This window comes from Ammodytes marinus (assembly GCF_949987685.1).
Source record: "Ammodytes marinus genome assembly, chromosome: 8".
Taxonomy (NCBI): Eukaryota; Metazoa; Chordata; class Actinopteri; order Uranoscopiformes; family Ammodytidae; genus Ammodytes; species Ammodytes marinus.
The window spans coordinates 19,827,198-19,850,128 of record NC_137212.1 but is presented as its reverse complement, the minus strand read 5'-3'; the positions used below and the strand labels follow the sequence as shown (position 1 = coordinate 19,850,128).

The following is a 22,931-nucleotide window of genomic DNA, read 5'->3' as shown; positions in this document are numbered from 1 at the left end:
ATACATCCAGTTTCAACATTCTTTAAGTGTGTGTGTGTGTGTGTGTGTGTGTGTGTGTGTGTGTGTGTGTGTGTGTGTGTGTGTGTGTGTGTGTGTGTGTGTGTGTGTTTCATGCAGTTGCATGGTATGCATGATGATGTACAGTTTATGTACTCATAATAAAAGCACTGAGAATATTTACTATGACAAAGTTTCTGTTAATTTTTTCCATTGGAGATGGAAGGTGGAGATGCAGAGATTTGGCTATATACAGTAAGAGACAACTACATGACATGACAGAACCCAACACGCTGCGTGAGGCTTTAACCTTTGAAGAATGCAGTGTGAAAAGTTTTTTTTAACAGTGTGCCATTGAAGTTCAAAAGTGTGCATGTTTTCATTCCAAAAAAAAAAGGAAACACAATAGCAGCTAAAGTCACTGTGTATAGCAGCACCAGCACACTTTTAGATTATTGAATTAAGTTGCACCCAATGGTTGCACCTCACAGCATCAGTATCAATAGAGGCATTTCAATTTTACCTTAATCTTCACTGTAAATTAATGAATAGAAAAACAAGCAAATGAATGAAATATTTATTATTTCCATGAGCTGCATAAGTAATAAAGGTCAATCAATGTGTCCCCCAGTCTGAACGGATTGCACAATAATAAGGAAGTCGTTAATATTAATCCATTTTGATTTTAATGTGAGCGGGCTGAGTGAATCATTTGTGTGACATTCCTGTAATTTCAGTTCACCTCAGTCCCTCTATGCTGGCTGAAAGAGTACAGCCAGTAAAACTATCCATCATTGAGTTTAGAATTAAAACATACACACTCAGGCTTCAGCGGTGCATGGGCTGCAGACAACAGCACATTTGAGACGAAGAAGCAGAAGACATGTAGGACAGGATTTGAAGGCATGTCTGGACACCACTAGAAAGGTGTGTCCATCTGGCTCCCCTTTGCAGCAGGTGACACCACACCATAGCTCCGCTCTTGCCACCTCAGCCACTGCATGTGGACCTCTTGCTGGACCTGCCAAACACACACATACACGTGCAAGAAAGAATAACATGCCACATTTGCTTAGTTCTTTATGTCATTGGTTTATCATAAAACATGATCCTTCCTATTTAATATGTGAATGAAAGCTGCAATATAATATCCTTAAAGGTATAGTGCGTAACTTATGTAGTCCCCATGAGTAATTCTGAGTAATATCAAGAACACTGCCGGTTCCATTTACACGAGGTAAACTTTCAGTGATCGCCCATGGATTTTATTCTCCTGCGTGTTTTTCCTTAGCAGCAGAATCAACAACTGAAACATTTCGTGGGAGCTTCTTGTGATTTTTCTGAGCACCTGCACCATCTATGCTGAGAAATACAGAGAGAGCATTGTGGTGTTGATAGGCTTTATCAAATGTGTGTCAACTCGTTTGGCACTGGCTTGAATGTAATTGTTTATTTATATGAAAAATTACGCACTATAGCTTTTAGAAAATTAGTAGTATTTAACCCAACTCAGAATGTGTTTGATTTCGCCTGCCATTAGTCTTGGTGGTTACATAAGTGCTCGACCTTGTGCATTGAGAGGAAGAGAAGTGTAAAAGTATTTAATGATTTTAAGCCTTGGCGGTTAGCTGAATATGTTATAGTAAATGCGGCATGCGGAGTGTTGCGGCTTGTACTGACCTCTTGATTGAGAAAGCAATAGAGAATCGCAACAAGAAGTCCCTGTGAGAGAGATGGGTTTTAATCATTCACATTTAAGGAGTAGACCTGTCCTGCATCATTACTAAAGGTTGGTTGCTCATGTGAAGATAGTTTTTACAGATGGACGGACACAAGAGAAAGCAGGCAGTTTGAGGAGTTTCAAAGCTAGGTCAGGAAAAATCTATTATGTTTAGCTACTACAGCTGGAGAAAAAGCGGGAAAAAAATTGCTTCGGATTTATAGCTCAGTAATACACTGCTGTGAGCCATGTGTAATTTAAAGGAGAATGCTATGAACTCTGATGCCCTTCCTTTTATCTTTATACTAAAACATGCAGAACATAAATGGTCTTGCCTGTTTCATCTCTTTTATAAACAAAGCCTGTATTACACCTACAGTACATGTTTTTAGGCAATTTTGTTGCTATTATGCTCCGGTCTTATTTCAAACATCCGTGCCTTTCCCTCTAATTAAAGGCCTTTACTGTAAAGCATGTAAAGTTGGGCTTCAAAATGACTTTATCAAATAAGACTTTGTTATTAAATGTTACTGTTAATTGAAATGCTTTGATGATCCTTTTAGTTTAAATTGTGTTGTTCAAGGGATACTGTAAGTTCATCATTTAGTCCCCTTCTACGATCCAGATATAAATATGTCAACAATCATTGCCATGAAATTATACATTCATGTCCTCATCAAGATGAACTTTATAATGGCGCTTTTCCACCGCAAATGTAGCTCGACTCGACTCAACTCGACTCGACTCAACTTGGTTTGGTAGCAGCACGGGTCGTTTTCCACCGCAAATAGTACCTGCTGAACGTGGGCGGGGTCGTCGTAAGGGGCTGAAAGCCTACTCCGGAGCAAATTAGCAGAGCAGAAATTGCGAGCAGTTGTTGCACTATTAACTGAATCAACCGCCAAAAACACGGATGAAAAATGTTTAAGAAATACCCCCCTTGTATCTGTTTGCTAAAAGAAGTAGAAGAATATTGCTACGGGCCATTAAAAGGGATGGTTGTTGTCCCGATGTGTGACTGCCACACAGTCAGCTGTAGGGATGCGTCACGTACATCCCTATGCACGTAAACACGGGCATGATAAAGTTGACTGTTTAGTGCTTGTTTCAGGATACGTGTTTTCAAATGCAAGCCGTGTCTCAGCCTGAATATTTTATTGAGGTAATCAGTTCAGTCCGAGGCTTGTAATGTAATCGCTCGCTCTGTCCCAGCTGGCTACTATTAGCCTAGCTGCTAGCTGCCCTACATGTCTCCTCTCGTATGATAAGTAGCTTCCCCAACAACCAACACTGGGTGAGCTTAGCGAATATATGGAAAATAAATTCAGATCTGTGATGCAAATCAAATGAAAGAGAGCCATAGAAGGCTGCACGCGGCGTAAATACACTCAAAAGTCCCGGAGAGTTGGGGAGAATAAACAACAGAATGAAGCCGGTAGTCTCTGGCCACTGATTGGCCAGACAATAGTCTCTGGCCAATCAGTGGCCGGCCGTCTGCCGACGTCACCTTTTAGCATCAGCTCAGCTCGCTTGGAACCTAGAGCGAGGCGATACCAAAAAAGCAGCCGCTACGTGGTACCAGGTACCATGAAATTGCGGTGGGAAAGCCAAAAATGCGAGTTGAGTCGAGTCGAGTCGAGCTGATACCATGCGGTGGAAAAGCGCCATTACTTTGGTTGACTTTTACTCTAGCACCATGATCGGGTAATCATTTTTACTTTATACAGCCCACAGAGTTGTGAGCCTGTAAATCTTTCCATAATTCAACACATTTGAAAAAAAAATGTAATGACTGCATCGAAAAAACAAAGACAATAACCCAAACAACTTTAAATTGTAGACTCGTAATGTTAAGAATTCATCTATTCAAGTCTTAATTATATGCACTTAATTTGATAAATAGGATTTACTGCCATGTCCACTGATCAGGCAAACAATGAAGGTTTATAACAAGATATACAACTCTAAAGAGATTACATTCTGGGTATGGGTTGAATTGCTGTTAGAACATTGAGAGTGGATGTAGATGTGATGCTTGTACCTGAAAGGATCCCATGCAGAGCTCGATACAGAGGCGCAGGTTAACATTGAAGTAGTCCGGCAGAAAATTGAAGAACATGTAGTGGGAACCAAACAAAGGGATGAGGAGGAGGGTAGATTTAGCCAGGCGTCTGTTGTAGCACACAAAGAAAGAAACAAGCTGCAGGAGGTATAGCGACATACAGGGAGCCATTTAGTGCGTGTGTTATCTGAATGCTGCCGCCGATAGCATAATGCAAGAAGACAAGCTTAGCATCAGATTTAAATCGAAGAGGACGCTTGTGTGTGCATACAGCCTCTATATACAGCCTTTGTTTATAAGTGGAGAGGTAGTAGCAGGTGCACGATTCAAAGTGAGGACATTAAAAGGTGATTGCAGTGGTAGTTTTTTTTTAATTGTATGTGGAGCCAGTACAATTAAGTCCGGCATCGATTAAGTTACCTTTAGTATGTCTATAAGATCTGGGTATGCATGCTTTTCCCTGAACACATTCAGCCAATTTGTGAGCCTATTTCATCTATTTTCAATTAAACTTTTGATAAGAAATTCGGAAGGTAGACATGGCCAGACTGACTAGATTGATCTTCAATAGTGTATTGACAGTTCACACATAACTGGCATATTTCCATCAAAGTGTGTGCATATCAGAGTGAAAAAGTATTAACGAGATTGAAAAGTATGTGAGCATGTGTCGATCCAACAGAAGACAAAGAAGTCACACAGACAGACACAATTTGAAAACATCTAAGCCAGTGCAATTAAAAGATGAACATTTGATCAAAGTACAATCCAGCAATCCTTAAGAATACTTTGAAATTGTTGTTTTTAAATGGACCTCTTCATCCGTATTCACCTTCATTCAAAATGCAGCAAGGACAAAGGCAGAACAACATACTGTAGACGCATCACTGCTCACTGAGTTCAACCACTCGTACTGTTGGTCTGTCTGCTGCTAAAGGATTACCTGTACTGAGAGGAGTTATTGAACTGGATCAGTCGAGGATTGAGCTTCTGTATTAGGATTCTGATGATGTTCATGAAGAGCAAAAAATTGACCTGTGGATAGAAAAGGCAAGAATGGAAAATGAAGGGGAAAAAAATGTCCAGCTTCAATGAGAGACAAAGCCTTGACAGGTACCAAATGCCACTAACATCAATGTGATAATTGAATGTCATGGCAACAAAATGGGGGAAGCAAGCATATATGTAATTGCCCCGGACTGGTGTGAAAGCAGTATTTGAAAATATATTCCAATGTGCACAAACGATGTTTTTCATTTCTCAAATAATTTCCCTACAAGAGACTGTCTCTTGACAAGAAAGTAAAAAGACAATCCGCACAGCAATCTGTAATCTGCTATAGGTCCATAATTAACAGTCGGTTGATTTGTTGGGAGCATTTACCGAGATAGACACAACAATCGGTCCCTTGATGATCCACCAATAGGGCGAGTCCTCGTTGTTGTCCCAACATCTGCATAGGACGACATTTTGAAACTTGCACTTTATTCAGTTTGCAGACGTTCTTTTAAGGTGGGATGTATAATGTGTTGAACTTACTTATTGAAAAATCAACTCATAACAAACAACAAATGGTATAATAAAATAATTTTACTAAGACAGGGTGCTACACTTTGTCTGTAATTGCTTCAGCCCTTATTGTACTTCTGATTGGATATAAGAAAGAGTCTTGTGGAGATGGAAGTGGTGCTGGAAGTTTATACAAACTCTGTGTCCTCAAAGCACGTCCTGGATCCAGTCCACAGCAGGGTGAAGAGCACAGGTACACCTTTGGAAAGGCAGACCTCATGTCAATACCACATGATCGATATACACTGAGTTTGTTAAGTCATAAACAGACAGCTAGCAGGGTCAGTGCTGAATGTCAGCTTTTCTAATATCTGCACTGATCCGTTCAGCAAGATGTCAAAATGACATATTTTGGAGGCGGTTTACATGTTATCAATTTATTGCTTTACTACCACTGGGACTAATTCATCGATACTCATTGCACTTGGGAAGTTGAGTGGCAATGACCCCTTCAATTAAATCTTTCATGGTGTTAAGAAATTAACCAACACATTTCTTTGTAGAAACATTTGACTTTGGCGATGAGTCGATGCAACTGAGTCTAGAGAGTTTCTGACTCAAATAAATGAAAAAAATTAAGTAAAAAGTTGGGGGATGTTGGCTGATGGAGATCTGTGTTCTTCTGGCTGTCCCTAAAGAGAGCTGAACTGCAATACATACTGAACTTCAGTTCAATAGGTTTGAAATCACTGGCACAATAATTTACAGTTGGCACTCAAAACTCCATCCGTGGCGTACAGAATTTATAAAAAAAAAAACAAGATATTTGAATTACAGTTTTTCTCAGTCGCTTTGGTGCTTTTCTCACATCACTATTAACATTTACACAGCAGTTAGTGCATTTCTCAAAACAATTAGTGCAAACTGCAAAACCTAGTGGATAACCTGCAAAAGTACGTCACTTGCTCAAAATGGATAGTCTATTCCTCAAAAGCAAGTATTCATGTCAATGAAACTGCCAGTGTCATCAAAATTAGAAGTCTTGACACCATTGTTTATGAACAAGATAGTCAAATTGCTTTGTCATGTTTTCATTATGACAGTTTATTCTCTCAGTGTTTTCCAATGCAAAAAAAAGGTCAGAACTCGGTGACACTACCTGAAAATGCTCAAGACAGCACTATAAACTACTTGTACAGCCATTTGAAAACTACAGTAAAGTTACACATTGCTGTAGTTACGGGAGAAAGTGAGTACAAGACACTGAATACGTATGTTTCACATTTTTACTGTATAAGCTCTTTGCAATTCTACAGCATTGTGCAAAAGAAAAATACACGTCAGTCACTTATTTAGAACAAACATAAAAAAACACCCTTTTGGTAGAGCTGTGCACAAATGTGAACAATATAACAGGACATATTGTAACTGAACATATATAGGTAAATCATTCTGGCACATCCAGACGTTCCTGTCTGTCTGGCCACATATTTTCATCTACATCACAACGGATATTATCCCTTGCAATGCAGCGAGGAAAGTCATTGGTTACAACTAATACTTCACACACCTCCTCGTGAGTGAAAGCTGAAGTTCACCTGAGAGCAATTGTTCAATTTAGGAGACATTTCCAGGAAAAATTATAAAGAAAGGTATAAAATTTGCTGGACAGAATTTGATAACTAGTTCAACAATTTTGTATGTAATGACTCAAGCAATGAAATGAAGACTATTAGTTTTATTGGGAACAACTATTCAGCATCCATAAGTATAGTTCATTTTGACTGACATGATATAAGCAAATGACAATGTTATAAAACAGCAGAGAATTGTTTGAAAGCAACTGACACATGTCCAAAAGCATTTGCAATTTGTTCAGAGGAAGGAGAAATTGCTACTATGATGTGCTCAAATGACTAAATGTTGCGGAGGTTGAACTAATAGTTATGAGAATTTTCATTCTGATCTGAGAAAAGCACCAAAGCAACTGAGAAAAACTGTAAATTGAAAGTCAGTCACAATTTGGAATTTCTGTGAGTGACACTGGCTGAGACACTTTGAAACTGATGCTGATCTGACTTCTGAGTGGTGATTTGTGTGTTTGCTACAAATATTTAAGAAGGACTGCACTTCATTTGTCCGTATTCTTGTAAGTAAATAATATTTGTATGTACAGTATATGATGCTGTATTTTAAAATGCGGTTTATCTCAGATAATGATATGAAACAGAATTTGCAGTTCGGCATGACCAGCACATGTCAAGGTTTCTTACCCCATCCCAGCACACCGAAGCCCCAGAGGCATCGGCGGCTGTGATAGAAGGAGGAAAGCAGCAGGGAATTGAGGTAGAGCGCCTCCACCAAGAGCCAGAAAAAATTTGCCATTACACAGTAGTGACAGAAGACCACAGAGGCCTTACAGGCAAACTAGACAGAAAAGACAGGAAGCAAAAGGAGGACGCCAGTGAATTGTAAGGGAGAGATTAGTAGGGATTACAGGAGGTGCAGAGGCATAAACATGCGATAAGAGCAACAGTGAAAATCTACCAATGGGAATTTCTTAATACAAGTACAAGCAAGAACCACTGGTCCTCGACGTCATTATCCTACCGTGGAAAGGGTGCAGTGGTTGGTGTCGTCACTGGAGAACAGAGTAGCGTCCTTTGTGAAAACCGCCACGGCTTTCAGGATAAATGTGATGAAGAGCTGGATGTGAATGAAGTTCCTGGCACAACGCAGTCTCCTGTTGAAAATATCAGGTGACAAGTAGTACGCACATGTAATAAATGTAAACGTCAGTCTTGCCTAATGCACGAAAAAGATCAAAGGTGGATTATTCAAGAAGTTATAATGGTAAATGGTAAATGGACTCCTCTTATATAGCGCTTTTCCCTGGTTTTTCACAAACTCAAAGCGCTTTACATAATAAGTTACACGTTATTATAGGCTACTCCCATCTTTAGTAATTGCTAAAATGCCTTGGTTTCCATGGTTTTTGGCAGCCAGTTAGCATAGTAAGATGTCAGTTTAGGCCAAAAGGGAAACCAAACCAGTTAGAAATATATTGAAATCATTCAAAATATAGAGAGAGGAAAAACAATCAATACATAATTTTAAAAAGAGATGGAAGTTGTGTGGCATCATTTCAATGTGATTTCATGATTAAAAAGACTAGATTTATAAAACTGCAGCTACACAGAGAAAAACCAGAAACCAATAATGAAGAGGTTTTATTCTCCCACTTCTCTTAATCGATTGAACGTGGGTGAGAGACCCTCTACTTCATGTCAATCAGTTGCTAAGGTCCACTCCAAAATGGGTGTTGAATAGAAGGAATACATTGATTTTATAACAGACTGACATTCTTATTTGGGGTTTCAGGCACTAAAATGACTTCATACAACAGCTTCACTCTTCATCTTTTAAATAAAAGTATAGATATTCTGGGAAATAAGCATATGCTTCTCTGGCAAAAGTTAGATGACAAGATCAATAGGCCTATGCTACAAGAATGGCCTGCATGCAAGATTGGCCTGCTAGTTGGTGGCCAAAAAATTAAGGCCTACATAACACCCCATACAACCACTATCTAGCATTTTTTTTACATGTCCGTTTGTGTATGCTGATTCTCCCCCCCTGCTAGTCTATATGCTAACCTGAACTAATCACCTGCTATGTCTTGAGTTATATCAATCATTATAAACTAGCATAATTTAAACTTTGAAACATTTAAATTGTAAAGCTTTGTATTATACCCAGGTCTAACATCACCTTAAAATCTTTTTTACACCTCTTGTTGCTTGACACAGTGGTGAATTCATTTGCCTTAAGTTCACCAAAATGCACTGGTAACCATTTTAACTTTTCTTACCCCCTGGGCAGCTAGAACTAATGTTATCGGTTCCTACCTGAAGAGCAACAGGATAAACACAGCAACCGCGAGCACCGCTAGAGAGATGCTGTAGCCAATGGTGTATATCAACTTCACTGTGGCGAAGTACGACTGCTCTGTCTGAAACCAAGACCAGAAAGAATATATTGTATAAAAGGATGTTACACTCAAATGTCGAAGCTTTTAAAAAAATGCTACAAGGCTCCACCATGGATGCAATGTCTAAAAATGCCGAAAAGCTCAAGACTCAAATCTATTGAGGAGATAACGGAGGGATACCATTAAAAAAGCTTTCCCCACATTTTGAGGCTAATGGCAGTATGGCTGGACCAAGCAGACTACCAAATAGACTCCAAAAAGTACAGGAAAAAGTTACTTAATTACAGTGACATCAGAACTTGTAATAAGCCAGTGACTCTCCACCCATGCCCTTTTCTTTAACTATGCTTTGTGTTGCGCCAAAGGTAGTCCTCCTAAAAAAGGGTTATTCTGTCTTTGTGAAACAAGATAATTTCAGCTATTACCTGATGGGCGGCATTTCAATTCATTTAATTACGTGAACAATTATTTTCACATCAGATGCATTGATATTTGAATAGATTTTATTTTCTGTTCTCCAGAGGCCGCTAATCCAGTCTTCAACTACCCAAAAAGAAACAAAATCAGGTGTATGGGCAATAGTTTGACTTGATAACAGTGTGACCGACTCTACAAAAAGGGTTGAACCTCTTTTAACGTGGTCCGTCTGTCTTTGCTCGTGTAGCTTATTTAGTCTAATGATTTTTTTAAGTTGTAACCTAAACCTCTGCAATATCAATCCAAAGTTAGTTTTCTAACTCTTACCTCGGGAATGTCATCATCCACACTGCAGGCGATGTGGTGCAGTGGGAATGGTCTGGACCAACCTCCACTTGTGCAGTTACGACTCACTGAACCTGAGTTGGTTGGTTGGATGGATGGATGGATGGATGGATGGATGGATGGATGGATGGATGGATGGATGGATGGATGGATGGATGGATGGATGGATGGATGGATGGATGGATGGATGGATGGATGGATGGATGGATGGATGGATGGATGGATGGATGGATAGATAGATAGATAGATAGATAGATAGATAGATAGATAGATAGATAGATAGATAGATAGATAGATAGATAGATAGATAGATAGATAGATAGATAGATAGATAGATAGATAGATAGATAGATAGATAGATAGATAGATAGATAGATAGATAGATAGATAGATTTTACGTTAAGCTAACAGCTAGTGGTTGAAAACCAAAAAAGTCTGCCGTTCCATGTTATTAAACCCATATTTCATAGATGTATTGTAATTTTGCATAGTATTTTCAATTTAACAACATAACCAACCACAATGTTATCTCTCAATGCATTTCTTGCTTGCTCATTTGTATTGGGATCACAATCTGTACACATCACCAAACCTGCTAATTTACTTGATTCGATCAAGTTAATTAGTTTGCAGTCTCCTGTGACAATCTCGCAATGTTTGCACAAGTAAATTCGCAAAACGTAATGACTGATAAATGACTGACCAAAATAATATACAAAAATACTTTTTGCTTTCATCAGAACAACAATTTAACGTTGACCCACTGGTGAACATCAGCTGTTCTCATCATTATCACAGCTTGAACTGGCTACTCAGTGCCCTCTTTCAACCTCAAGTAGAAATACTTAATCCTCAAGTCACCTGTGTTGTTTTTGAAGAGGGAGAAGACCGCAGGGCAAGGTCTTTGGACTGTCTCCCCGACGACTGCCGGAGGCCAGCAGATTACTGCATCCCAGAATGGCCCACAACCTTTTCCAGAGGAGGTTTAGGAGCAAAGAAAAAGGTTACAAAACGTTGTGTGTGTCTGCAAAGAGATATTTACTATCTACGAGAACACACATTTAAACTGTTATACACAGACGTCAAGCCAAAAATGCACAGTTTAAATATACTGTATAATCATGGAGATACAGTGGAGGTAAATTGGGTGTACCATTCCCAATACCCCAACAACATTTTCTGAAGCCCTTAACATCTGCTTTTTTCTGTAAATTGTATTAAGACAAGAATGAGGAAGTACTGTAGATCTCCAACCAAGCCCTTCATCTAGAGACAGATAACATACATAAATCCTTATGTAACTACTATCCTTTATGGTCTCTCCTCCACTAGATGCGTCGCAGTAGTAGATCACCCAGTGCGTTTTGGTTCTGCAGTGTCGACGCCTTGACAAATCTGCTCTGACAACTGATGATTCTCTGCAAGCCATTTCTTCCGGCTTAGACTCTTGTACATAATGGGAACATTTGCAGTATATTCATATCGCAAAACCAGCCACACTTGCATATATGCACTACTGCTGCGGGTTAGATGAGTGATTTTTTACTGGGAAAACACACCTTCTGTGCTTCTGTTGCCCTGCTCTGCGATGTACTGAAGGCAGTTACGCTCCTCTCTCTCCAGCTGAAATATGAACTCACATTCAGGATGCAGGCTGGACAAAGCCTAAAAAGAGGAAAGGCAGAATACGGTTAAGGGATTCTCTTTTAGACAGACTCTTTACAGCAGGTTTTCTCAAAGTTTTGATAGCTGAGGGCCAATTTAGGAACCCACTAATTTGTGTCTTCTGTATTTATTTATGGTGGACATGTTAAGGAAAAGACAACTAGCTCCCATTTACACACATCTAATGGAATATAAATCAGTAAGGCATTGAGGCATTCTGTATTGCATTCAAATATTTATTCTACTTTATTGTTCAAAACTTTCTGCACTTTGACACCTTTTGGAGTGTTTTTTTGTAGGACTCACTCATGATGCAGCAGCAGTGTTAACTATTATGACACTATACATTGAAAATATACAAGGTGGGCTTTCAGCAGTCAACTACGCAGATAGTTCCATGGCTATCAGCAGCTAGCTAACGTTAGCTTATTAGCTCAACTTTTGGCAAAAGAGTTAGAAACCAGATAATGTTAGCATCCATCCTTAGACACTTGACCTAATACACCTTGAAGGTGAGAAAGTGCATCGTATTGGGCTTGAAAAGCTCACTATCTAACAACTTACATTGGGACCACTACACTGCCTGCTGCACTGCGGGAGGCTGACCAGCCGTCTGCAACGAGAGGCAGAGACCAGAGACCAGCCGAAATTCGCAAGTTTAAGATGGTACGGTCCACTGTAGGGGTGTTATTATTAATAATTGGGGAATGAATATAAATTAAGAGGGATATTTAAGTGTTTCGACCCCTGTACTGTTTTACTGTTACCGGGACGCACCCCCTCCGTGCGTTTCAATTAAAATTGATAAAAAAAATATATAGGCTATATAGCCTATAGCTAGGGGAGAACGGGGTCATCTGAGCAAAAATGATTTATCACTCAAATTTACACATTTCCCATTAATTCAGGATGTTTCCTAGAAATGGGCATTAGCAGAATTTTTTCAAGACAAAGGGCAGTGAAAATAGGATTGTTTAAAAAAAAGTTGTCATGTGGCTCACTTTACCCCAGCTGTGGGGTAAACTGATCCACTTACTTTTTCCACTCTGAAACTACCATAACAACACATATTGTAACAGTAAGAATCCTGAAAGCTAGCCACACATTCCAGAACTAATGTCGGACTAGTAAAAGAATGATGGGGTTCGGTCAAGGGACTCTTACGATCCTGCAATTGAGAATTACAGCACTATCATACCATTCCGCCTCCCTCCAATGCCCCACCCCCTCATTCCCATCCCCGGTGTTTTATTTTTTTGTTGTTGAAGAAACTCTATTTACACAAGCAGACTTAAGGTGCGAAGACACCAAACGCGTTGGGTGCGGTGGCGGCGTTAAAAAATCCTATTTTTGCATAGGGAACCATTGGTTTAGGCGCGATGATGCGTTAGCCGCGTAAAGCGGTGCGTTGGGCGCGGTAGCCGCGTTACCAAAGCGTCACCGCACCATCGCACCAACGCACGGAGTTCAAAAAATGGAACTTTTTCTGCTCCAACGCGTGACGTTTAGCCGCGTTAGCCAATCAGCATTGGAGAATGACCCGACGTCACGGACATCGGCATGGTGGGAGGACAGTGTAGGCTACTGCACACAGAGGCTGAGAACACAGAGGAGGAAAATGTATAATTGCGGGCGACTGGTGTTGCATGAAGCCGCTCGGGAACGTGGAGAAAGTGAGCCAGGAGAATGGGCTTCCTGGTTAATTCAGTGAATATGTGCGGCTGTGCTTAGAGGAGTGGGTTTTATCCGCTCTTTATTTTCCTTCTTTCAAAGGCACAGCCGCATATAGATTGCGGGAAAAGAACAAAGGCTTAAACTCCGCTCGTGAGGAGATCGTTAGAACAGCTGTTGCGACCCGCGAATCGCAGCCGTTAATAACATGCAAACTATATTATAACAGCGATCAGGACTGCATGTACTCACACACGGGTGATTCACATTTAACAGATAAACACGTTTCCATGTGGAATGATCGCTTACTGCGGCAACTTGCATGCTCACACATCTGACCGAGGGAGAAGAAAAAGGAAACATACTAAACAGGCTCTCTGGCCGACTGACGTCACGGCCCTAACTGACAGCTATCCACACTGAACAAAACACATCTTAACACACTGTAAGAAATAACAACACTGTAACTTATGAACGTTGGGGCCTTTTCTACATTGGTCGCTACTCGCTACTGTTTGCCGTGGAATCAAAACAAACCCTCTAGTTGAGAATGCGCAATAGAGAAGCAGTCGGCAAACAGACAGGTCTGTCGGCCAATCAAATAGTTCGGTCCGAATAATATCATTGGTTGAAGTTTTCACAAAATATTATGAGATTGAAATCATTGTTTGTTTTTACTCCTGGTGGGTCTGTCTTGCATTTTAGAGGGTCATTACCTTATTAATACCATTTTAACCTAATCCAAAAAAAGTGTAAAAATGCAACAAAGGTAAGAGTAGCTTTAAGCAAAGCAAATTTTCTAAACACTTGAAAGTAACTCTGAACAAAATCAAATACAACATATTATAATTCAAAAGGTTTTAATAAGATTCAAATTAAAGATAGAACCAGTTAGATTAGAACACAGTGTGGGGGTCAGAACACAGGACCCTTAGAGCCAGCTTGTGTCTGGGGGTCAAAGCATAGGAAAATCAGAACCAGCGAGAACAGCCTGGGACTCAGAACACAGGAGAAGACCCAACTGGATTATAACATCAGCCTGTCATACTCTACAACTAGGCCTACTCTACATTCCAGCCATGAAGGTTACAGGGAAAGATGAGAAGGTGCTCTTTCCGTGTGGTTGCCCCAGGTCGTCTTCTTGGTGTATTTCCTTGGCATGATGGCTTTTCTACAATGTGTATGACATTAAAATAAAACATATGTCATGTAATATTACATTAAAATATGTTCAAGACTAAACTTAACTTGTGCCTCATCATCCAGCATTTGGCTCAATTTCCCCCACCACCACAATTTGAGAAAAAACTACCTCTCTTAGCATTTCAGGCTAATCTTTAGCTAATATCATCACATGGTTTTTATATGTTGGTAGTTCATCACCACGTATGATAGAAGTTTTTCTATGTGAATACATTTGCTTTGGCACAACAGTTGTTTAAGTTGACAGCAAGAAAATTTACTTTTACATGCAAAATACCTATTTTGGTGAAAAAAACATGCTTACCACAGCACCATGAGGTCTTCTCTTTCAGGGCCATGGGGAAATGATAGGGGCTTGAAAACATATATCTCACATGACCACAAATGTTTTCCGTTGCCTAGATACAGGGGGTGGCTCACATTACCCGATGCCTCAGATTCCCCCGTTCTCCCCTATATATTTTTTTATAATTCATAATTCAATGCGGGCCGCCAGATATGTTTCGGGCCGCACTTTGAGAACCACTGCTTTACAGTCTGTTTCACGAAGAGGACACAAAAGCCATGCACTCAATCTATAAATACATGAAAAAGGCATTTCAAACGTATGAAGAATCTTGTGAATTCTTAAAGGTCAGCGAATCATTTCGCCCTTTATAACCTTCCTTAAGCCGGAATTGCTTTCATACTGAAATGGTAACCTTTTGTTCAAACACCCATTTTTCTGGGGGGCGCTCGTTGTGGAGCAGTGGTCAGATTTTCTGAAGATGTGTTGTTATATAGTGCAGACAGCGGAGAAGCTTGGAAAAACCATTAAATTAAAGTCTGTTTCATAATAACAGATGACTGTACAGGCCTCCAACCACTTCACTTCATCCATTTGTCTGACCCTTCTCATACCTCCAATTCCAAAAAAAACAAAAAAAAAACAGAATAATCTGATTTGCATTTGATTGACATTTATCTCAGGCTGAAACAAATCAGACCTTTTTCTTTTTTTCTTTTTTTTTAGAAATAAGACCCTGTGAAGACGAGATTGGAGGGAAAACATGGTGGAAGTACAAACCTAAAGAGGATAGGAATGCGATGACTGTGGCTGTAAATCAAAACTGTGAATGCGCTGGATAATGCACGTATAGCTAATAATTTATACTCAGTATGTGTCAGTGATATAGCTGCTATATAAAATAGGTTATAGAGAGGTTGTAAAGTTAAAAAATATGTATATCAAAACTTGGGTGAAAATGCGCAAACATCCCTGTGTAATGCTGCCAATTATGCAGTCTTGAAAGTAATGTGTTTTTTTTGCGGGTAATGTGCTGGATGTTGCTGGGAGCTGTAGAGAAACTGTGCTTTGATCATCTAAAGGACGCATTCCTTGGGTATTTAAGCGAGGTATGGATATGAAACGCTTGTGTTTGGCAGAATGGGTGATGTCCATTGTTCAGAAGGGTTTTAAGGTTGTCAGGAACAAAATCAACATTACGCTGCCATTTGACAGCTGTCATTGTCAAACTGAGGTCAACACAAGATCTCAAGTATATAAAAAAAGTTTCATCGACTAATGGCTGGCAAAAGTAATATTATATCCTTTTTAGTTTTATATACAATCTTAATTGTAATTTAAACATTTAACAGATGATGTCTCTGTACTGACTTTTAATGGTTGGTGGTGGTGAGTGGAGTATAAATCGGCCACTCTGGGTTAAATTCAAGTGACATATCTGTCTTTTTCTCATGCTGCTGAAGAACTTAAGTGGCCCTGAATGAAAAGGTTGAAGCAGCATGCTGGGTCTTTGTGTGTGTGTGTGTGTGTGTGTGTGTGTGTGTGTGTGTGTGTGTGTGTGTGTGTGTGTGTGTGTGTGTGTGTGTGTGTGTGTGTGTGCGTGTCCTGATAAAATGTCATCCATCCATGGTACTGTTACTGAAGTGCAGCATATCTGCTTACTTTTTATTTACCCATACGATTTTCCATCGTATAATATATGATGTAATCATATAGCACCTTGATATTAGATCTTTGTTGAATAGGTAAGTGATAAACATGACATTTACTCATGTTTGTTGTACAGCTTTTATGATGTTCTTTTCTTCCCTGGTGTTGAGAATTTTTGCTGCTGCTATTTGAGTCTTTGCCTTTGGTTTTAGAAGAAGCACACCCGGTCGCAGACATTGCCTTAACAGGGTCATCTCTATTATTGTTAAGCATTTTGCACCTTTGTCTTTGATTCAGCTCACTTCCATCTGAGCAACTAAAACTCATACGAAAATAAGCTTTAGAGGCCAAATTCCTCTGGGACTACAGAACCTCCCTCTGGAGAACTCCTTACGTGCCCCCCCCCCCCCCCCCCCCCCCCCCTCACACTCACCACATTTCAGAATGTCATGCAATAGTATGCACTGCTTGTTTGTTATCAACATTGCCATTAAAAAAAAGATCTATGAGTTTCTCTGAGGGGCGAAAAAAACAGCAACATCTGCCCACCAACAAACCCGCCTGGAGCAATTTCATGAAATGACATGACTGAGCACGCTTTGCATAGATATAGCTTTTTTATTAGCACAATGTTGCACGTTGATTTGAGCTGAGTGGGTGTATGATGTCATCAGAAAACATTGGATTTTAACCACTGCTGTGGTTTAAACCAAGTCTGCCTTCAAAGTTCTCCCCAATTATTTCTGAAAAACTTTAAGCCAAAATGCTGCAGGTGCAATCAGACATATAAATATATATCCAGAAGCAAACACTGATTTGTACCAAAACTCTTGGTTTTCTGTTTCTCCAACGCAATAACTCCCCTCAGCCCTTTCTCCTAATTGTGTGCCTGTCAACTTGTTCACCATCACACACATACACACGCACTAGCAAAAATAATGTGATTCTTAGAAGAAAAATAGTGACAGTATTTGTGCAGACACCAACAAACCACTTTATTTACTTTTTTTGTGTGTCGAAAACACCTAAACACGATACAGTAAACTACCTGGAATTGAGCACAATCCTCCTGTCAATTGTTGGACAGAAAAAAATGTCTCCCTTCATTTTCTTCGAGCAAGTAGGAAAAATAGGCTAGCTCTCAGCACCATCTCCCTCTATCAATGAGGTATGAACATGTTGCAAATCACGGCCAGTGCTCTTTGTTCCTAATGCAATGCTAATAATCTGATGAGAGGTGTTATTGTGCAATTTACCCAGCAATTACTGAGCTCTTCCTGTTCAAAGGCAGGGATGGATGCAGGGGGGGGAATGATTTACTTTGCCTCCTGCAGAGTAATTGAACTTAGACAATCCGAACTTGTGGTAAGTGTGCTTCAAGGGGGACATGCATCCAGATTTAGCGCAATGTTGTCCTCGACTTAACTGTGGTTGTGTTCTCACAATGCATTCAACACACGGCCAGAGTTATTTACATTTTAAGCAGAAGGACATTAGCATTCAGCTTACCATAACGCACACTATATAAAAGCATCTGTTGAATGGCACAATGTGTGTTTGATGTGGGTCATGTACTACACATGGCTTTCCTGTTTATATGCAAGGGAATGCCGTGAAGACATTCTGTTTCTGAGAAGAAGCAAGTAAAGCTTTTGAAATGCAGGGGGTAGAAAACAAAGCTAGAGTTGAGCTTGGCTGGTTACGAGCAGCTAGGGTGCATGTATTATTCACCTGCATTATGGGATAAAGGGAGATGCTGCCTTTACAGCCTCTGGAAACCTAGTCTGAAATAGTAAAAACTCAATATATGATATCAAAGTTCGGTGTCTCAATAAGCTTTTATAAAAATCTTATTGAAAATACATTTTTATAAATATTATAAAACTTTTTTACTGTCTAGACCGTTTGACAGGACTATGTGGGGTTGGCTCTATCAAACGGTCTGAATGGCAAGATTCATTATTTTTATAGAAAGTTTGGGCAGAAAACTGCTTTGATTGGTTCAAAATACTTATTGTGTGATAAGAAATAGAACATAGCCCGCCTCATCTAAACAGAATGTATCAACGTTTCTCTTTAATATCTTTCATTTGCATTGATAAACATACCTAACTATTTTCAGATGCTTACTATCATGTAACCAACACCTCAAATTACAGTTAGAAGGATTTTGTGGATCTGGGTTTACAGGGGGCTTTAAAAGACAGATAGAGCTATAGGGAGAGAAATTGGTGGGGTGGGATGGGGCACATATGGTAAGTCTGAATATGAGCCATGCGACTAAACCTAAAGCCAAAGGCCCCTTTACTTTGCCAGGTTAGTGTGCAGACTGCTGTCCAAATGTTCTGTGAGGTGAAGCCCATTATCCACCAACTACCCAAAAAGGGGCCACTGGATTGGGCTCACTTTGCAGATGTTGCCTTCTATTTTCCACTGCGAATGAGGTGCACTTTTATGCTGCCACGGCAGTATGGTGCGGTGTAAAAATATAAAACCTGTTTAGTCAATGAGAGAGAGAGAGAGAGAGAGAGAGAGAGAGAGAGAGAGAGGAAGAGAGAGCACAAACAGAGCTGGCCTCTGAAATATGATGGGATTGTTTTACATATTGGGAAATATGCTTATTTGCTATTTGCTGACAGTTAAATGAGAAGAGTGATGCCACTTTTGTATCTGCATGCTTCATATTCAGCTGGGCACAGCAACTGGTTAGCCTGACTATCTAAAGTTGAATAGACCCAGTCATATAGCCCACTGATGAATAGGCTATATCTTGTTCTTTTAACCCATAAAAAAGTTGTGTCCTTTTAATTCCAGTCTTTATTGTCTTGCTGGATTCAAAGGTACATGAGGGTGGTATTGATCTATTCTACTCTAACCTTGGTAAAAAAAATAAACATTATTAGAATGACCCATTTCCCAAAATGTATTTGTTGCAATGTAAAGGAAATTCTCTTTTTTTCCCTTATGTTAAAATGTGTGTGTGAATGTGTTGGGGGGGGGGGGGGGGGGGTGCTTGATAGACCCGGGTTGTTCATTATAATTTGTTGAAGTCCTGAATAGTGTGAAATAATAGAATAAAGTAGAACACGGTGATGAGTGTCTGCCCTGTTCCCATTCTCTCTCTGCCTGCTGATCATCAAACCACCTGCATGCTTATCATGTTTATATTTCATTTTGGAAATCAGTGAGGAGAGCATGTATTAATAACCAAACAAAGCTGTTTTTAGCAAGGAATGTTGTGAGTGTCATATTGTATGTGCATGTGTTTGCTTCCTCAGATGACTGGATGTAAATTGCACAAACACTGTAGGCAATAGTAATTTCAGGTTGTGATCTCAGCAAACAAAGCTTATTTAAGCTATTTCACTTTTCAGATTTTGATTAAGTGAATTCATCAGCTTGTCCAATTTGCGTAAGCATCTGGATGTGGTTGTGTAATTGAAAATGTTTAAATTTTCATGGAGGATACACATGAAATAAATTGACCATTTCCTTTGCAAATATGCAAACCCTTTAAATAAATGTACACAGATGTATTTTGCAAATTATACTTTCTTCACATTTGAATGCAGAAACACAATACATATATCACACTCACATATCAGCATCGCTCTTATAAAACTTATATACTTGTACCAAAGGCTTTACTCATCATCACACACACAGACCCATTTTTAAAGTGTAAATTATACCGAGTACCAAATACTGATCAAGGAGGTATCAGAAAACAATAACAGTACATCAGTTAATCATTGTTTTCCTATTAGCAATAGGCTACATCCAGCAGACCCGGTTTGAATCCGACCAGTGGTATGTTCTCTGCATGTCCTCCCCTCTTTGACCCATTTCTGTCTGTCCAAATCTGTCTAATAAAGCGAAAAATGCCCCACAATATCTTTAAAGCAATAGGCTACATCTGTAGACACTTTTTTTGATTAATTGAATAATCATTTAGTCTATTAAGTGTCCAGAAATAGTGAAACATTTCCATACCAGTTTCCCAGCCCACTATGTCCAATTCAAATTATTGTTACGATATTAAAAATGATAATAATAATAATAATAATAATAATAATAATAATAATAATAATAATAATAATAATAATACTAATAATAATAATAATAATAATAATAATAATAATAATAATAATAATAATAATAATAATAATAATAATAATAATAATAATAATAATAGTAATAATAAATAACCCAAATGTATTCAGTTGATTAGAATGGAACAAAAACTACTCAAATGTGGACCCAAAATGGAAGTAAACATTCATAAATGTATAACTACTTACACTCCATATGCACACATACAGCACACACATCCATATTCATGTCACACAAAGTAAACATCCAGAACATTAAAGCACATTCTCGGGTTAGGCAACTTATTCACATTATTTCAGTGCAAATATCCAATACTTCTGGCTTCAGATGCGTCTGCTGATCCACTCCTGCAGTGTATGTTATGATGATGCAACGCGTTAATTTTAAGAAAATGACTTTGGACCTGTGTGAATATTAACCAAACATCTGCATAATAGGTGCCTGCAGACAGATGCCGGGCGCGCGCATTCTCGCGCACACGCCTGTCGTGTTTTGATTACAGCAAAGCTCACTGAACATCAATTTTGTACATCGAGGTGTAGCCTATGTTTAACTCTCATTAATAGTTATCGCAGATAACTGTTCATTTCTGTAAAATACCCTAAAAGACTAATGAAAAAACTTTAAGTTTTCTAGGCATGACAAAAGACATTTTCTCTGACCAAGGTGAAGTAAAAGTGAATCACTTACAGTTGGAGCCAAAGACAGAATGAGACAAATCCCTCTGATATGGAGACAGGACATGTTGTCGGTCCAGTGTCCTCCGCTCTTCTCAATGAAACGGCATCGCAGATTGGGATGCTGAGCCCCCGTCTCCCTCCAGGTGTACAAACGATATGTCAAGGCCGCAATGATAAGAGTGTAACACTTCTTGAATATATTTCCAGAATAAAACAATACCTCACAATCTATCGGTAAGTAGCTCTGACAAAAACTATTCCGACATATTTGTAAGGCCAAGTAATAAAAACTGCCTTCCTTACCATAATGAACAAGGGATATAGTTTAAGTACTCACGTGTTGCCGAATGTGAAGAGACATGTTTTGCTTTTATTTTGAAGGCGAAAGTCACTTCCTATAGTTTGCATCCATTCTGTAACTTTATTGCCAAAGATCTATACATCAAATTGTTTTGCCAGTACATATTTTGGGTCGTTTTGACTTGACAGTGTGAATGTCATGAACCAAGATTAACCAACAATCAGTTTAGCAAAATAATGCTTATAACTCTTTGACTTTGAAGGGTGGGAATGGTTTTGTCACATAGCCTCCAAATCTTTTTAGTTTATCTGTCTGAAACCGAATGCTTACCTTAGTTCACCCTATGCGAAATAGGCCAATTGTGAGAATAATCAATGAACCCTTGCAAATGTCTTTAATACCAAAGATAGGCCAGCTCATATAGTTTATCATCCCTGACAAAGAAGGCTTTAACGTTTTTGAAGAGTACTTTTCCATAACAATCAATACAATGTCTGTCAGTTTACCCTTTAGCTGGTGCATGCAATTCTCGTCGGACCGGGAGAACTCATCATAACGGCAACTGAGCGGGCTTCTGCTCCTCAATTACGGGTGTGAAGGGAAGTGTTAACATCTTGCAATCAATCCCTCTGCTCCCTTACTGTGTCGCCAAACACACGCACACGCACACGCGCGCACACACGCGCGCACATACGCGCGCGCGCACACACACACACACACACACACACACACATTAAGTGCCTTGCAAAAGTATTCATACCATACCCCTTTATTTTATTTTTACATTTTGTCACGTTACAACCACACACATAGGGGAGAGTGGCCTAAGTTGTGCCACTTTTTACTCAAAGTGACTTTAAAGTGAGGCCTTGACCATGGACGTCGATTTGGCTAAACAAGTGGGGGGGACAAACAGGCATTCTGGAGTGCATTTTCAAAAGTGGGGGGGACAATGAGGAAACATCTTTTTTTCTCTTTAGTGCAGGTAAGGAACGGTTCTGAAAGACGGCATACCCGCTCACTAATGAATACAATGTATACAAAACACTGATGTCTGACACATTTGATGAAAAAAGCATTTTCAAAAAGCAGCGGACATATGAGCCACTAGCTGCTCCCCGTAGCCCAACCAAACATGACGTAAACAAAAGGAGCTTGGGAAGGTAGTTCCGACTGAGCACATCGAGCCGAAGCACGGCTGGACTGTCGCACAACAATATTACTCCGCCTCGGTCTCCATGGCAACCTAGCTAGTAGCATAGCCATGATCAGCTTCAATTACTTCTTGATAAACAACCAGTGACGTGCGGTGAGGTCAGTG

General features: G+C 39.5%; 1 protein-coding gene across 1 annotated transcript; it reads right to left on the bottom strand.

Annotated features, from left to right (window-relative positions):
- Window positions 1-916: 916 nt before the first annotated feature.
- Window positions 917-21,373, bottom strand: ghrhrl (growth hormone releasing hormone receptor, like; the record flags this gene model as incomplete). The annotated part of the gene is made up of 13 exons (XM_080032516.1): window positions 917-1,018; window positions 1,678-1,719; window positions 3,759-3,888; window positions 4,723-4,814; window positions 5,163-5,232; window positions 5,487-5,547; window positions 7,562-7,715; window positions 7,899-8,031; window positions 9,197-9,300; window positions 10,024-10,115; window positions 10,903-11,010; window positions 11,601-11,706; window positions 21,320-21,373. The coding sequence occupies 13 exons, from the start codon at window positions 21,371-21,373 to the stop codon at window positions 917-919; spliced, it is 1,248 nt and encodes a 415-aa protein (XP_079888642.1).
- Window positions 21,374-22,931: the final 1,558 nt, after the last annotated feature.